Source organism: Phoxinus phoxinus, assembly GCF_949152265.1.
Source record: "Phoxinus phoxinus genome assembly, chromosome: 22".
NCBI classification, from domain to species: domain Eukaryota; kingdom Metazoa; phylum Chordata; class Actinopteri; order Cypriniformes; family Leuciscidae; genus Phoxinus; species Phoxinus phoxinus.
This window is the reverse complement of record NC_136897.1, coordinates 20,104,882-20,123,600: the sequence shown is the minus strand read 5'-3', so window position 1 is coordinate 20,123,600 and position 18,719 is coordinate 20,104,882. Positions and strand designations below refer to the sequence as shown.

General features: G+C 36.4%; 2 protein-coding genes across 6 annotated transcripts in view; one reads left to right on the top strand and one right to left on the bottom strand.

The window, feature by feature from the left end:
• The window catches only part of ephb2b (eph receptor B2b), a 160,835-nt gene that overhangs the window by 129,892 nt on the left and 12,224 nt on the right, over window positions 1–18,719 (bottom strand). The window contains exon 1 of one of the 4 annotated variants that reach the window (XM_079596903.1): window positions 7,177–7,348. The exons of 1 other annotated variant lie outside the window; for it this stretch is intronic. In XM_079596903.1, coding sequence (XP_079453029.1) covers window positions 7,177–7,234 — 58 coding nt within the window. In that variant the 5' untranslated portion in view covers window positions 7,235–7,348. Of the gene's footprint in view, window positions 1–6,573; window positions 6,602–7,176; window positions 7,349–18,719 lie in introns of those variants that run through there. 2 more of the 4 variants (XM_079596902.1, XM_079596904.1) reach the window with 2 other exon arrangements.
• Window positions 7,623–18,719, top strand: part of lactbl1b (lactamase, beta-like 1b) — a 46,335-nt gene continuing 35,238 nt past the window's right edge. Inside the window, exons 1-2 of one of the 2 annotated variants that reach the window (XM_079596910.1) lie at window positions 7,623–7,838; window positions 18,047–18,124. The gene's annotated coding sequence lies outside the window, so the exon portion shown is untranslated. The remainder of the gene's footprint in view (window positions 7,839–18,046; window positions 18,125–18,719) is intronic. The other variant, XM_079596909.1, reaches the window with a different exon arrangement.

The following is an 18,719-nucleotide window of genomic DNA, read 5'->3' as shown; positions in this document are numbered from 1 at the left end:
AACTAATAGCCTAAGTTAAAAAAAAACTCAAGCTTATTCAAGCTTACTGAATACAAATAAACAGTGATACAAAGAACAAATAAACTAATTACACGCATAGGTTATAGGAAAACAATACAATAATAGATAAAAAACTAAAAATTAAATAGACCTACCAGAAAACTGTCAAGCAATAAGAAATACTAGGCTAAGTAATCAAACACGGCAAAGTCTTCCCTGTGTAAATTACATAGGCTATACATTTATTCATAATTAAGTTACAAAAGTGATTCAGTGAAGAGCAGTGGTTGTTGTTTGATTAACATTATTTAACAACAGCAAGTAAATTTGGATGCTGTCGCTTTAAGGCCTATACTGCACGGATCGAATACTCGTGCGCATTCTTTCACAACTGTTTACGTTCACTTAAAGGGCACCTATTATGCAAAATTCACTTTTGCATGGCGTTTGAACATAAATTTGTGTGTTGGCAGTGTGTGCAAGCACCCTATAATGATAAAAATCCACCCAGTGCTTTTTTTTTTTATCCCCATAAATCATAAGCATTGTCTCAGAACAAGCCGTTCTCAGATTAGGGCAATGTGACGTAGATTTGCACAAGCCCCTCCCATGACTGTTGACTGACACTGCAGTTTGAGCATAGACCTGCCCTGAGTGAGCTAAACACAGTCCGCCATTGTTTTGACGGTGGAGCAGTTGTAGAGAGAGAGAGAGAGAGAGAGAGAGACACTTCTTTTAACTGTGTTTATTCAGCTCTTACACTGATTTTCTGGAGTAAAATTGACGCTTCACCTTTTGTGTGATGTACAATAAACTTCATTGAACTCATCAGTATATTTTTGGCCATCATTCAGATGTGGTCCGCTACAGCGAGCTTGTGTTAATAGTGATAAAAGCAGATGACAAATACATTATAACCGCAATTAAACTAAACTATAGGCTACCTGTTCTTCCTCCATACAGCATGCTCTGGCTCTGTGGGGATTATTGTCTGACTCCGGGTCAAAATGAACTACTGAGAGTTTGTTTTGATATTATCATTCTGTGAGATGATATTGTCCTGACAGGCTCCGTCCTCTCGAACGGCAGCAGCAGCTCGTTTGCATTTAAAGAGATACACACTAAAACGGTGCGTTTTTCTGAGCCCCAAAAAGTGACAATTTAAACAAGCTGTAAAAAAATATCTGTGGGGTATTTTAAGCTAAAACTTCACACACTCTGTGGACATCAGATACTTATTTTACATCTTGTGAAAAGGTGCATAATAGGTGCCCTTTAAGACATAAATGACTGTGTTTACTAGCAAAGACATGATCACTTTGACACATAAGTATGGGTATTTAACCGTTTAAGCTCAATTAGCCTGCAAAAAGAACTCAGTTCAGTTCTCACACGCTTCAAATGGGCACTAGTATTGTCAAAAGTACCGAATTTAAAAAATGTGGCGAAACCAGCATTTCCCATTTTGAGCGCTGTTGAGCGGATTCTTAAACGCCTCTGATTGGCCATTGTGTTCACGCGCTAAACATGTCTGTGATTGGCTACAATGATCAAGGACCAGCACCAGGACACGACAACGACGCTGACCTGAAGTGTCAACCAGTCTCTCCTCCTCTCCACTCCGACTTCAACCAACCGGAACTGGACAAATACTCTGATTCATTCTGAACTTCTGACCTGTAATGCTTCTGAATCATAATCATCCACTGTTCGCTCGTTGGCCAGAGGAGAACTGGCCCCCGACTGAGCCTGGGTTCTCCCAAGGTTTTTTTCTCCATTCTGTCGCCTGATGGAGTTTTGGTTCCTTGCCGCTGTTGCCTTACCTTCTGGCTTGCTTAGTTGGGGACATTTAATATTCAACAATATTATAGATCTGCCTTAAAGGTGGACGATGATGAAATTGTTTTTTGTATTATTTTCATGTTATCACTGTGAAGCTGCTTTGATACAATCTGTATTGTAAAAAGCGCTAGGCCTATATAAATAAAGGTGACTTGACTTGACTTCAAAAACATGTAAATAGAAGTCTTTGACGCTCTTCACCAAACACTTACACAGAACACAGAAGACGGATCTCTAATATATCTGCTGATAGACAGATCCTCTGAAAGATCATTGTAGCCAATCAAAGACATAGGCTATAGGTTGAGCGCGTGAACACAATAGCCAATCAGAGGTGTTTTAGGGCGTTTTCACACCTGAAAGTCCGCACCAAAGTTTTTATACATATTATACATTCAGTAAGGTTTGGTTTGGTTTCACATTGCAATAATGCGAGCGGACTAAAGAAATTTTCATGAAATACTTGCGTCCTGTCATCATCATCTAGGTGGGCTGCATCTGGACATTGATTGGTTTGTAAAATGGACGTGCGTCTGACGTCAGCGTGTTGTCAGTTCGGCGGGTAACTTTGACAACAATGAATGAACAGACGCATATCGTTTAAACTATATTGTTATTATTATGGCATTACTACCTGCAGCAACAACTAGGCTAAATGAACGTCCTCGTCGTGCGAACATTTTATCGTCGCCGGCAGGAAAGGAGGAGAAGACTGCAAGCGTTTTTTTCCAGTTGACTTATGTCGTCTCCTCCTCTCCCCATGTGCTACCACGGCAAATTTTTCCTGCTATCTTTGTTATCTTCGGCTACGCGGGAACCACCGGAACTTCCTGTAAATTTTCTGAAAATTCGAACCATACAGAAAATGCTTTCACACTAGAAATGAACCAAACCTTAGTTCAGTTTGATCCGTGGTCCGGGGGAGTTTTCACACCTGTAATTTTGGTTCGGATCAAACTGAAAAGTCCGAAAATCCGGACCAAAAAAGGTAGGTGTGAAAGGGCCCTAAGAATCCGTTCAACAGTGCTCAAAATGCTAGAGGAAAATGCTGGAATCGTCACATTTTCAAAATTTCAGTACAACATTAGTGCGCACGTCTCTCAGATAGCGCTGCGAAACAGTCTCTCTGACAGCCGCGCATATAGCTAAATGAGTTGTCTTTCTCTGCTTACTGTGCTTCAACGGTTTAAAATCACTTGTTTTTAAACCGCAATACTTAAAAAGCATGCAAAAGATTGGATAGAGACGATAGTCCAAAGTCTCAACCAGTTAATCATGTCTACCGGTATATAGCCCACCCCAGTTGACAGACTATGAATAGGCTACCTTAAATTGCAGGTTTATTATTAAAGTGCACAGCCACTCGCCGAACACAAGAATCTGCTTAAAATACACAGCAGAACTGACACACTTGTGAAACAAAAACTAAAGTCCAACACTGTCAAAGATAGCATGCTGTGCTGAAAGCGGCTGTATTTCTACAAAAAAAAAGAAAAGTCTCTCTGCTATTCCAGACTTTCTGCATGGTTAAGGTAGCCCTCGGCCGTTCCCTCGAAACGTGACACTCGTCTCACTAGAGAAACAACTGGTACCAGCACTAATTGAAATTTTGCATGCAAAGTGACAATAGCCAGGCCCTGGGTAGCATGGATTAGGCGCTGAATGGAGGCGGATTCTTTGTGAACGCCACTGTGGAGGCTGGTGTGCAGACGAGCTCCCTGCATCTGCTCATTCAGCGGACTGAGAAAACACAGGATTGCGAGCAGGCGCTCACTTTACCTTTATCTAATCCTGCTTCTGAACCCCTATCACCACCTCTCTACCCCACACTCTGCATTTTGTTGCCTTCCCGAAAAACTGTACTGCTATGTGTCTGCTTATGCTGCAGTGGCCCACACTCGGTGTATAGTTGGAAACGGACGTGACACATTTACATTTGAAAGCAGATTATTCAAACTTGGCAGGCATTTCAAAGTGGAAGTGTTAATATGAGGGCTAAAACGGCTAGGCCTATGTTAACAAACAATAGCTTTAATTATCCCCTCTCTCTGTTATTTAAGAGTATTATGGAAATAGATTATGAAAAGCTTAGCTGAAACAAACTTTGCACTTGTACAAAATGCTAAGCAAGATTTATTTTGGTAGTTTATATAACTTCGGAAATACTGTATGACCAAATGGAATATTTTGATCGCATTACAACGATCAACTGACCAATAAATTCTCTGATGAAACAACAGACGTTATTAAGAATTATAAAAAATAATCATCTCTTCAAAATGCCACTATGTATTTCTTGGAAACAAAAAGTACACAAAGCAGAAGCTGAAAGAAATATGGAAAATATTCTGATAAAACAAGTCATAAAAATAGTATTGTGGTACTACATTATCACCAAGGCCCGTATTAAAACCAGCTGTAAATGCTATTTTTACCCTTTACCCTAAAGACAAACATCCATCATGTAGACGAGCACATCAATATATAATCAGCGTTCAGATATTTACAGTATGGGAACAGACGCAGCTGCTTATGAGACGTCTCAAGATGAGAGAGAATTCGCATTGTATCATGACATTATGACAGCAAAATAGAATGCATGCTGGGAATCTTTTGAACGCCTGGCGTCCTACTTACAATAGATGCCAACTCTTGACGTGGTAAAAACAAAATGCAGCTCGGCTGTGGCATTATCCATGGTATATCCCGCTTAATAACATTTTAAAACCAAGAAACATGTCATTGTGATTTGAAATCACATAATGCAAATCCAGCAGATATAGTAAAAAAATCTATTTTTTTATGTAAAATCTGATACAGAATATTGTTTGATTACACTGTGAACCAACTGAGATGCAAAGCAGAATAGCTAAAAATTAAAAAGGCAAAATTAGGAACTATGAAATAGAAGAATGACACAAATAAAAATTTTTACTGATCACTGAAGACGCACAGGCACAAGGACTAAGACTAAATTACACTGTAACTAGTTCAAACCGCTGCATAATGCAAGGTGACAAAAACTTCAAAACCCCCTTTTAGACTGGCAGCATCAAATTAAAATAAAAACAAAAAAAGAGCAAAACCACAAATCTGTCTAAATTCACATATGCAAATCCAACGTGGGTTTAAAAAAAGCACTTGAAGTACTTAGTTCTTCCACTAAAGGAGTCTCAGACTCAGGAAAAACAGAATCTTATATCCTGGGGGTCACCACACAACCTAATTAAATTATACTGATAATATTTCATAGAGACAAGTACACACAAATTAAATACAAGAGAACTATTCCATCCTCACAACTGAAATAAAACATCTAAAATTCATTGAGATTTTTAGCGAGGAGGATAAACACTGTTGTATAAGGCTTTAAGATGACGTCAAATCGCACCTACCCATCTCATCTACTGCCTGCCATCACTTTGTTTTTAAGGTCGAGCAAGCGTTGACCTCTTTTTCAACTCTAATTTTTTATGTGTAAGCGCCGCGCTTTCACGCCATTGGCTGAAAAACTAGGGTGATAGACAGAGGAAAATGCAAATCGACCAATCACTCCAGGGTTTGTGATTAAGCGATCCACAAGGGAAAAAAATCTTGATGAGGAGAAAAATATAAATAATTCAAATAAACATTTCAAAACATTAAGACTAATAGGCTACATATTGTGTGTGTGTGTGTGTGTGTGTGTGTGTGTGTGTGTGTGTGTGTGTGTGTGTGTGTGTGTGTGTGTGTGTGTGTGTGTGTGTGTGTGTGTGTGTGTGTGTGTGTGTGTGTGTGTGTGTGTGCGCGTGTTAGAATCTCTTTTCCAAGCAGCAATGTTGAAATCATCATTTATACTTTTCTGAACAGTGAAGACGATACTAAAGGCAACATATACATTATATTTAAAAAAAAGTTCAAACAACCTTTGAGGACCATAAGGCCTCTAAAAGTAAACGTAAAACATAATTTTGATTCCTTTATTAAACACTCAGGCTTTTTCTAATTTTTTAATTATAATTACTGCACATACGAGCCTAGTTGATATTAAATGTGTGCGCACATTTAAATTAAATTAAACTGGCCCTAGAAAAAAAAATCGACATTTTTGGCGAGTATTGGGGGGGGAAAATACCCTCTAAATATTTTCCCTCTTTGTTCAAGTGACATGATTGGTATAATAATTAATGGTCAGAGCTATCTGAAATTGAAATCCAAGTACAATATAGCCTACATTTAAAAAGTTATAGCCTAATAATGTTAAAGTAGTTATGGTTTATACTGCTCCATAAAACAAATTAAGAAAGATTCATTAGCAAAAGAAAAAAAGGCAGTCATACTGTTGAATGAACTCTTATTTAATTAAAAGTTGTGCCTGAGTATGCAAATGTGTTCATTTTATTATGCATATTTTATTATGCATAACTACACTGTTGTTAGCCTTACTGTGTTTGGAGCATACTAAATTTGATCAACTTAATAAAACCTTGAAAAAAATTATCTTCTGTTAAAATCTCCAGTCTAAAAGTACAGAATCGAGTATGCCTATATTAATCCATTACATGACAATACTCAAGTATCATTAAACTTGAGAACTAAAGCCACAAGAGGTTCCTGTAATACCAGCAGTGCCTACTTAAAATTCATTGAGTATAATTCACTGGACATACACTTCAAATCGCCAGGGATTGAATGTGTGGTCAGTAAGTGAGAATAAAGGACTGTATGGTTGTTTTGTTATTGTATGCTCACTGGAAACCTGCTTCATTGTCCAACATGCTGAGTCCAGCATCACCATTTCAGCTCTGAATTCCCGCTGAACACTAGCGTAAAACAACACGTGAATGCGTTACAAGATAAATAAATAGGAATAAAGAAAAATAAACAAGAATAATATATGGAAGTGGTTTGTGTTTAATATTTCACCTCTGAAATTATTGCCTACAAATAAGGGGCGCGAATCTCGTGCACGCACACGTATCAGCGCGTGGGGATAAAAAACAATGCGTTTTAATGCTCCTATTGCACATGAAAAGATGATAAATATATTATTTCTCAAACTCACTCTAATGCTGTCCAAATAAATGCGTTTCTAAGCCACCTATGATGTTTTAACTATATAGTTCGCATGACAGAACAAGCCTTATCAAAGGGATACGTTCTTGTCAGGGGGAAAGCAACCGTTAAAAAAAAAATCACATTTGTCCCAGTATCATTCCACATTCGTTAATTAGCGAAAAAATTGTTTCATATCTTATTTCTAGGATGGCATTCAAAACTAACGTGCCGTGACCGTAAACTCTCATTCTGTCGGCAAGATGCTGGACTCGCAAAACACGGGGAGAAACATCTTACCTTCAACAGCCAGGACCGAGGGTAGTAGTGTCCATAAAATCCATAGGATATCCATCATTGGTTTCTTAGGGGAGAAATTGTATAAAGTCCAGACATTCAAATAAATTGTGCCCTGAAAGCCATTGATATCAGACACTGGCGCAGACCGGCAGACTTTCACCTTCCGTTGAATGAATACGATGCCATAAACACAACTAAAATCAAAAGCGAGTATGGACGAGACCAAATGAGTCAGACGAGGGGGGAGAGTGGATAGAAGCGCCGCGTTAGATCGACCAGGTCATGAATGTGCATAAGAAACGTCGCTTTAAAAATACCAAAAAATCGTAATAAAGATTATTTCATTGATAAGAATCGAACTGAGCGGATTCCCATCGGCTAGACTAGAAAAGCGTGAAGCCATCCAACCCGAAGCGCTCATTTCTTCTGTCCCACCTGTCAATCAAGACAAGAGCGTAACTATTCAGCCTTATCAGCGGATGCTCGGTAGAAAATAGTGACAATTGGGAATACAGGGATATGTGAATTTAGACAGACTCTGAGATGATTTATGAAGATTAATCGAAATATATGTTTGTTACAGTTGGTAACAATGGTAGCTAATGGAATAGTCTGTCGCCTTCGTTTTTTCTGTTTCCCATATTCTTCATAAAAAAGTAAAGGTAAGACGGCTTTTAAAATTACTTTGAATCAAGGGGACACATAAATATCGGAAAGCGTAAACAAGTAGATATATGCTTATTGTATAAATGTTTCTAACGTATAGGGCCTACATTATTACATTGCTTTAAACAAAAGCCTAAAAATATATAAAAAGTTTTTAAAATATATATATATTTTTTTATTAAAAGAATGTTTACATGCATTGTGGACAATTGTAACTTAGTTTTAGATACACAGATGTTTTATGTGTACACACTGAAGCAAAATCAATGAGAGCAAAATGAGATACAATGTGTCTGTGTCTGGCAGCTGTGACAAACTCACTAGGCCTCATTTGCAATTTTAACAATGTGTGTCCATGGACTAACAATATTTTCAATGCGTTTGTGTAGGTGCCTATAACAACAAGTGCAATGTAAATAGCGAAAATAAGCAGCAAAAAACACAACAGAAAGGCAAAGCTTATGCAACAAAAATATAATAAAAATATAATTTGTCCCTCAGATGATGATAAAAACAAATCTTTGAGAAATTGTAGCACCCTTGCTCCATTGCTCAAACAAGACATTTGAAGCATAAATTCAAATTGTCACCATAATTTACACCATTTCCCTTCAGCTCCCGAGTGATAAAAAAAAAAAACGAACCTAGAAACCTTGTGATGAGTGAATCACGTTATTTTTTTATAATCACTTATTCAGCTGAAAAGTGTCTTGGCAAGAGATGGAGGTTATATTTGTTATGTGAATATAACAGGATCTTGGTGTAGGCTATAAATTATGCACCTGCTCTTTCTTTTCTACTCCTCGCTTATAGATTAAACTTTTTTGAAATTTAATAATATAAAAGTAGCAGACTTTGTGAAGAAAGAAAAAAAAGAAAGAAAGAAAGGAGAGAAAGAAAGAAAGAAAGAAAGAAAGAAAGAAAGAAAGAAAGAAAGAAAGAAAGAAAGAAAGAAAGAAAGAAAGAAAGAAAGAAAGAAAGAAAGAAAGAAAGAAAAAGAAAGAAAGACCTGTGCTCTCAAGTATGTGAAGCTTTTTTTTTCTTTCTTGCCTACAGCTCAGTTGACTCTTGCTTAGAAAATCTCTCGAAAGTCTGGAACTAGAGTTATCTAATCCCAGCTGGTTGTGTACTACACATCTTCAAATCACTATACAGAATGTCTATCTTTACAAAGTAATTTGTGGAGTTTGTTAAATAAAGCTCCACAAATAAAGGTCACTATACAATGCAGGTTGCATTGAATATTTACTGCATTGCTTTTTCAGTAAATTCAGTAAAAAGCCCCAGGGCTCCCTTGTAAAAGAGATTTGAATATCTCAATGGGACAACACCTGGTAAAATAAAGGATAAATAAAAAATAAAAAATATAAATAAAAATAAAAACAATTTTTTTCAAAAAATCTATGCAGAAATTGCAAAGGCAATTTGGCTTTTCGGTTTTAAATCTATTGTATGAGTGGATTTACCCTAAAGTAAGAATGTGGCCTGAAAATAAGCTTTGATTAATCACCTCCCCTTACTTTAAAGCAACTCTATAAGCAGTTTTATCAGTGCATTGATATAGCAAGTGACAGTCACTGGCGACAGTGGTACTATTTTTTTCTTTTTTTAATAACTTTACATCTCAGCCAGCCAGAGAAGAAGAACAAATTTAGGACAGAATAAAATCCCTCAAACAGATTGTTAATGGATAAGCTTTTTGACCTGTCAGTTGTAGTTTGTAAGAAGCGACAGCTAAATTTATGTACCATTGTGTGCCAAGCCACAAACAGAATTTTGAAATATTCCTTAAAGCTATATATGACTGATTTCCTGTTTCAGCAGCTGGTAGCGTAATCCAAATAATGCCATAGCATAATAACCAAAAAATAAGGCACTGGCCCACAGGCGGAGGTGGACACAGGCAGAAGGCACAGTTCGGAGAAGCCCACAAGCTGATTCTCTACACAGATGGAATAAAATGAGTTGTTCTGAGCGACAGTAGCAAGGTATGCATGGGGCACGGACTTCAGATTAATGGCAGCTGAGACTGCTTTTACCATTCCCTGCGAGGTCACAGAATTTGACCAAGTAAATCACGGCCGACTTAGAGGATCACAATATATCAGAACGCAGATATAGACCTATAAGGTGTCTGTCTAAATAACCCGAGACTTGCGGGCAATGACGGGATTAAGTTATTCTATTCCCTGTTATTGAATTTGGAATCTGCGTTTTGTTAGTCCACGCTCTCATGGAACAAAGCTGTTATTGTAATATAAAGAACTGGCAGTATTTTACTTGAAAATACCAGTCAGTCTGTGGAGAAATATCAAAGGATATAAAACTAGACTAACCATGGGAGACTGGACTTTAATACTTTGACTTATGTCTGCTGGAATATCAAGTAAGAAATGTTTTAAATTATTTTTATCATTTCCCGTATGAAAAAGAAAGTGTATTGTGAATTGATACCATTCTCTAATATCACAGTACATCAAAGAGAAAACTACTGTGTGTGTGAATTAGTTTCTGGTGGAGTCATTTAGCCTGAACCAAAACCTTCACATTATAACATTAAAATCAAAGATTGATTTAGCTTTTTTTTTCTTAAGAAAGTGTTTAATTTATATAGCTTCAGCTTTGAGTTTTTGGACTGTGTCATGGATAAATACTTATTTTTAACTGCATAATGTTAATAGCACTAAACAGATTTTGTTTTGACTGCGCTTTCTAGTCATTTTTTAATGCAAAACCATGTATACAAATTTTTATTAAATAAAATTATAGAAACGCACACACTCGCAAGGCAACACACAATAAGAGCGGTTTGAAAGTTCAACATATGGATTATATTTTGAAGGGATATTATAATTTATACTTTTAGAAATAAAAAATGTAATTAAATTATATAAGCTCAACACTGGAGCCAGTACAAAAACTTTAGCACTAGCAATATTTAAATTCAAGTTTTATTTTGGTTTGCAATTGGAAACTCGATTAATAAGCGTACCACGTAAATTTCATTGTAAAAACTTCATTGTAACTGTAAAACATGATCAATATAGAAACAAAATATACACAATATTTAATAATCAAAATTAACACAAAGCAAAACTTATGAATGCTTCCAAACCAAATTTAATCTGTTTATCTTTTTTTGTCATATCTTTTTTTCTAATTGCATATCTAAAAATAAATAAATAATAATACTAATACTGAAAGGACCTAAAAGTTCAACACATCACATCAGTCAAATAAATAACGGTATTTGATTAAATGTCTGATGTGTGTAACTTCAATTTGACTCTACTGAACAAATAAAGTACCAAATTGCTTCAACAGCGCCACCCAGAGGCGGGGAGTTGCACTTCTCTCTACTTTCTCATTCTTGGCTTCTAGTTTTTGATACATAGAATAAAAAAAAAACATTTTCAGTAGACACAAAGTATGAATACTTAATATTTGGCCTACACTACATAACATTGGTGTCTACTCAAATTGCATTTGAGAAAAAAATAAATTAATGGAAAAAATGCATCTCACGTATCTCATTAATCACCTGTAAATAAACCCACGGGAGTCACTACATAAGCTACACAAAACCCCACATTTTAAAGCATGGTATTCTTCAAAATCAATGTTTTCCCTGTATCCATTCACAAGCAGAGCCATTAAACAACCATTTAGTCAGTGTTCAAGACACCCTTATCTGTATTTTGTTATTGGCATGGCAGTCGGCAGAATTTAATGAAGGTAGACTTTAAAGTGCTCTGCTATCTGTTAAGTATGTGTGCTTGATCTCTGACCTTTGTGGCAAGGATCTCTGATCCTGGCTGCTCTAAAATCTGAGAAGACTCTTCAGATGTGAATTAACCCTCAAGGGACACCGCCTCACAGGTCAGAGAAAAAAGATAAGGCTTTTATACCGGCACTTCACATTCAAGGCTTAAAATTAAACTTGGGCTTGACGTGAGGATGGTATTCCACTTGGGGTTTCTTTTGCAGTTACAACTTTCTTTCTTTTTTTAAGGTGATAAATGAGCCTTTCCAGCGATAAGGGATATAATTTGCGAATTTGAAAGTTAATGAATTCTATTCTTCAAAGTGAGCACAATAATCAAATCCATTGATATACAACGCCAGCTCTCTGTACTTCCTCATGTGGTCAGGTTTAGTTACTGCTTATCCTATTCACTTAAGTCATCCTATTAGTGTTTCAGTGTCTCGCTGCCAAAACGTGAATTTAACCTCAATTAGGCTGTGCAGATTTAATCAAAAGGCCAGAAGTCTTGTCCCTCTTTAATTAACTTATGAAGGATTACTATCCAAAGTGTAACTTATGTGATCGGAGTTCCTATAAAAGACAGTGGAAAAAATGCAGTAAATCTATTCGTGTGTGATCAGCGTTTTAAATTGGAGGAAAGTCATTCTTATAGTTTTAGCCATTTCGCATACCGCATTACTTCACTTTTTGGGTAGTTTCGTCGCAAGAATGCTTTGTTGAAGTGCTCAGTCAGTGTGTCATCCTGTAGCATTGCATCTTTATCCGTTTATGAGGGAGACAAGCCTGTGTTAAACAGTTTCGGAGACCTAAACCTCACAAATCAGCCACTGCAATCCAGGACATGGGTTTTATCACCAAAATAAATCCATTTTCTGTTACGGGAAAAGCACAGCCTCTGCTGAAATGATTCAAATGACCGCCGTAGAAAGGCAAAGTGCATCTTTCAACGTTTGTCGTCAATCATATGGTCTGGGCCACATGAACCCCAAATAAACCTTATCCTAATTGATAGAGCTCTCTTCATATAAAGCTAAGATCGCTTCAGCAGCCATGCTGAAACACTTTGGAGGAGGGTGGGGGTGACTTTAGAGCCAGACCTCCTGTAATGTTCCTCAGGTGGACGTATGCAGCCCTAAAGAAGAGTGGCTTTCATTAACGGCATGAAACACAAGCTCCCTGTCCCCAGCTTTGTTCACTTTCCAAATGCAGATTAGCCAGAATTCCCTTGCAAAGCTCCTGTGCGTCCTGTCAGATTTCTTGTAGCCAAAAAATATAATCCCAAGAAGGGGATTTTCTCATGTGCACCTGTGTGCGCATGTCAAATTCCATATGTAATTCTAGACAAAACATGTGCGTTTGTTTCTGTGAAAAGCCAAAGCATATGTTGATTTTGTGGAGGATGCTTCAAGCTTCCTATACACATTTGCTGCAGATTGTTTTGTTGAAAGCCAAAAGACTGGAAAAACTACACAGATAATTCCCATTAACTTTTATTCTCAGCAATGCTTCATGAGCAGACCAAAAAATTAAATAAACATTTATCATATTGTTCTTTAAAAGCATCAAAAAGTTGCAGTCACCATGCAGTACTGTATGTGAAAGAATTTTCATGTAATAATATCTTTTTATTGAACTGCTTGCAACGAAACAAAAAACAAGACTTTCCTCGACTTCCTATATCTGTCTATGAAAGGCTGTAGACAGATTTATGTGAAGGACGAGGGACGAGGGATGTGACGTTTACGTTCTGCTCAATGATACATGAAACAAATGCTTCTACAATGTTCAGGATACTGCCAAAAGAGCTATTCTGGATTTAATGTCAATGTGTCATGCAAAGAAAAGAGATTCAATCAAACTAGTTTCACACAGTCAGATGAGATGACCTACTGTATATAGTCTAGTCTCAAATATAGCCCTACTTTATAATCCAACTATCACAACAGTGTAATTTTATCTGTCGACATAAAGCCGGTGAATTGCAGAACTTGTGCATAATATACATCCACATCACTATGATCAGATGCTTTCTTAACTGATGCTTTCTCATAGCTGTGTGTGTGTGTGTGTGTGTGTGTGTGTGTGTGTGTGTGTGTGTGTGTGTGTGTGTGTGTGTGTGTGTGTGTGTGTGTGTGTGTGTGTGTGTGTGTGTGTGTTAAAAGGAAAGCATGCAGCACATATTTACATGATTATCTATAACCCAGCAAGCAATAGCCGACTAACCAAAAAATAACCTTAAATTTGGTTACATGTCGTTTTTTGCCAAAATAACTTACGAGATGTATGATATTCCATCATGTAAGCAAAGTCAACAGTGATTACAAGGTGTTTGGTTTCATATCTTTAACATGTTCTGTGTAGCCTGTGCTTCTATTCTTGGTCTGGTTAAATGTCTATTAATATCAAAATTTTACTATCTGCTCAAATTTTGCCTTGTTTTATCCTAGACATCAGGGCTGTGTTTACTTTGGACGTCTATTAGACGTGTTTTAAATCCAAAATTGCTTGCTGGGAAACGTCACTCTCAGCAGCGTGTATGGCGTCAGGATGTTCGTTATATCGCTGCAAAGGTATTTCCAACTTTTTTTTTCTTCTAAGCGAAGAACGAAAAAGATCGAACCTATAGCACCTTTAATTCTATAAAGTTATTGAACAACTGCAGTATTTTTACTTTTAGGTCTTTAGCAGGCTATATAGATCAACTAAAATAAATAAATAAATGATTATTAAAACAATTATCATTGTAATGATGATTATTATTATTATTATTATACAACTGCAATGTTTTACTTAAGGATCTTTATAGGTAAATAAATACGTACATACATTGTTTAGCATTAATCTCAATTTGCTGATTTTTACTATTTTTCTCTATATATAATTCTGTCCACACACCTAAAACACCGGATGGAACTGGTAAACAGAATTCAGTGGCTAATAGGATTTGCCACTGTGATTGTGAACTTTTTAAGTGTACGAGGAGGCAGTATCCCACCCCTACCCTGCATTTACCATTTCTGACATAATCTCCACCCCCCAAAGTAAAAATCCTTTATTTATAGCAAGTGCGCGTACGGCAGCTCAGTGAACTAAAAGATTAAACTCTGTGTGTCAGTCAAACCATTAATTTCCAGTACATTTCCATACATTTACCATGACTGACACCAACAGCCCATGATGTGCAACATTTAACATCTTCCTAAATATACATAAAAAGTGTTTAATGATAATGCATTTAATCCTTAAAAAATACATTTAGCAAATACACAATTTGACTGATTAGTATGCTGACTGTCTCATTTGCTAATGCAAAGAGCTCACCGCTTTCAAACAGATTCCTAACTCTCAGTATACTAACTCTCTGCAAATTCAGTAACTATTCACTCTGTGTTGTTCTTCTTCAGACGATTATTACTGCACTACATCTGGAAGATATTTTCCCGATTTACCATCAGGCCTGTGGAACACTCTCATTTTTAATCACTGTTTGGTGGTCTGGGGGCGGCTGGGTGCACCCATTTCTTACTGGGCTCCTCAGTACCACACTGACTGTAAAGAAATTCAGCGCTGTGCTAGGGAGCTCTCAGAGGATGTTTTATTAATGGATGGGGATGACAGTGTTATGGCCAGGCCAGAGATCGGCCCCTTTAAAACCGCAGCAATTGCTTTTTCAGAATAATTTCAAGGTGTTTAGGTGGTGCCTAGACATGAATTACTGTCCAGATTTCCTCCCTTCACCCCAGCTGTCATACTTCAAATGAATTTATAATCGTTTTTATTATTAAAGTTACTCTATCTTAGAACACAATTTGGATTCATTGATTTTAACATTGATTTTGTGCTTAAAATATCATTAATTGAAAATTCACAATTAATTACAACATATTTGAAACTTTTGGGAAAATAAACATTTAAAATGAGCATAAACATGTTTTTGATATATAACATGATTTCTAAAAATCCAAATATCTGAGTAAATTAGTAACTTTAATAATATATAATATAATATTAATATAATATTCCATGTAATTTCCAAAAAGAATACTCACTGGATTGTACTAATATCAAATTTCTCTTTCATGGTTTAACTGCTTTTAATTTTTAAAATGAGGTCATTTTTCTGTAATACCTCAAATAAAATATAGAATTATGGCTGTCTTGTATTTTGTTCCTGTCCTTTGATGTTCTGACGTTTTATTGTCCATTGCACTAATAAAGTACTTTATAATATAGATTATATGGGGGGGAGGGATCACTTTTTTGCAACTATTAAAACCATTTTTATACTATTAAAATCTTACTAAAATAAAATACAAATCTTAATACAATTAACGAATCAGCATCCTTTATAGATTGAAAAATTGATTTTGTCAGCCAAAAGAGCTTTACACAATTTGCCAATTATTCATTGTGCGTCTAGAATCATTGTATGTGTGTGTGTGTGTATAAGCCACTGTGTGTGTATTACTTTGTGCGGTGCAGTTGGGAAATAGAGCAGAAGAATAGAAGACTGACATTCAAGAATCTGGATCATTCTGCCTCTAGATGAGCGGGGGCAGCGAAATAGCAGACTGAATGATCCAGGGGTCGTTCCCATGACAACCTTTGCCCATGGAGTTTGCTGACCCCTTCAGCCTGCCAATACAAGCATAGTACAGATTGTAGGTCACATATGGCACAGACGATCCAATCAGGACTAATCTGGCTTGACTCGGGTCATAAATTACACTGCAAAGCAGGCTTCTACCCAGGCTTATCTCGCTGGACAGGTCAGGGCCACATTAATGTGAGTGTTTATGAAAACAATACGCACAAAGGAATCCTGCATCCGGGTAAACACTTGTTAGCGTGATGCTTTTCTGTTGGCCTGTCTTTGATAAAAACATTCTTTAGAAGAAAATAAACAAAATCATTAAGAGTTTTTTCTTCTTCTTCCAAATACATTTCCCATGGGAGGAAAAAAAATACATATTCATAAAAAAAGTAAATCAATAGCATTAAGTTTTGCGCTAACATCAGAGGAACAACCAAAGCTGATCAATAACATTGAATAGTGACAATCTGTTTGTTACCATGGTGACGTAAACATCTGAACATTAGGCACAATCAATCAATCAATCAGATTTTGCCTGCATCCCATCTGTGGAGGCATGAGGGGGGGCTGTTAATCGCTCTTTTTTGTGTCTAAATACGTGAACCCAAGACGCAGTCAGTGACTGGTACTTGAGCAGACCTACGCACACGAAAGGGAATCTTTTGGACTCAAATTTCTCAGTTTGGTCCATTTGTATCCCTCCGGTTCTGACATGCTTGTAGTCCATGTGCATTATTTATAATATTCTGTGTCAGTAAAGACAAACTGCTGAACAAGAGGTTCACGTCTACAGTCAAATAAGATGTTCAGCATGCAAGAAACTGGCACAAAGCAAGATCCCAGTGATGGCTGACAGATGGGCAGCCGTATTCCGTGCTTCATAGCATTTGCCAGGCTCTCGTTTTTAATGATAAAGATGTTCAGTGTGACAAAACCTTTGTTTGCCTCATCTGACACTGTCACACAGACCAACCACAAAAAGTTGAGGTCAGTTTAAGAGTTTTTTTAAAAAGAAATGTATACTTTTATTAGGCAAGATAACAAAAGATTTGTATTTCAAATAAATGCAGCTCTTTTTAACTTTCTATTCGTCAAAGAATCCTGGAAAGAAAAAATAATTCACGGTTTTTCACAAAAATATTCAGCAGCACAACTTTTTAATAGTGATAATAGTAAGAAATGTGTCTTGACCAGCAAATCAGTATTAGAATGATTTCTGAAGGATCATGTGACACTGAAGACTGGAGTAATGATGCTGAAAAATGATGCTATCACAGGAATAAATTACATTTAAAATATATTAAAATAAAAGTAAGTTATTATAAGTTATATGTTTTTTTGTATTTTTTTTATCAAATAAATGTAGAAATAGTGAGAATGATTATTTGAGTATAGAATTCAAATTATTTAAGTAGTAGGATTCCAGATAAACAAATCTCTCTCATTTAAAAAAGAATAAATAAACAAATAAATAAAAGTAAAAATATGAAAACATCTAGACATTTGTACGGTACATGAGTAACCTTATTTTTATCCCCTTAAAAAGAAAAATAAGACATTTTAGGTTTAAAATAAAATCTGATTTTTTTTTTGTCTTACACAATTAAATCTAGGACATTTAAATATATTTTTCCTGGAAAACAAGATAATATATACACTAAATACAATTTTTGTGACTGATTTATGTGGATGTGGAATCCATTTTAGAATAAAACAAACATATTTTTAAGTAATAGTCCAGAATACATGAGCATTATAAATACTACACACTTGTGTCCACGTACTGCCTTTCTCCAGAGAGACCCTGTATAGATTTCCTATACCATAATTCTTTTTCATTAAAGGTTTCTTATTTTTTCTGGTGTCTGGTGGACTGCCCTCAGAGTCGCAGAGGACGACCGGATCAGCAGGGGAACAGATAAGTATGATTTATTTGTCATGTCTTTGGAACAGCACAACAGAGAAGATACGACCGCCGAAGGGGCCTGATTTTATTTGAAGATGGTAGAGAAATTTAAGGATGACGTTTAACGTACTCTGTTTTTAATATATACGTTGAAACATTAGCTCTTGGTTTATGGCTTACGGTCTGCATCTGAGAATGTCTGTGATTTGTTTATAAAAAGAGAATTATTTTTCCATAGGGGGCAAACGCACCGGTGGAAACACTTACTTGTCACAACACCACACCACGCACACACACACACACTAAACACACTAAACACACACTAAACACACACAAAACACACACTAAACACACACTAAACACAACAACAACTTTCATGGTTATATAAACAGGCATGCACTAATCCACAAGTAATCACTAGAAAAAAAGAGCCAAGAAAGAAACGGAGCTCTTAGAAATGCGCAGATGTTAAATTTTAAAGCAAATTAAAGTGACACACATATAAGCGGCAAAGGTCAACGATTAGGAATCGGGTTCAAGTAAAGAAGCTGCACTTTCCATTCCGGAGCAATGAAATAAACATCTGTTGAGTCCACTCGCCCTGCACTCAA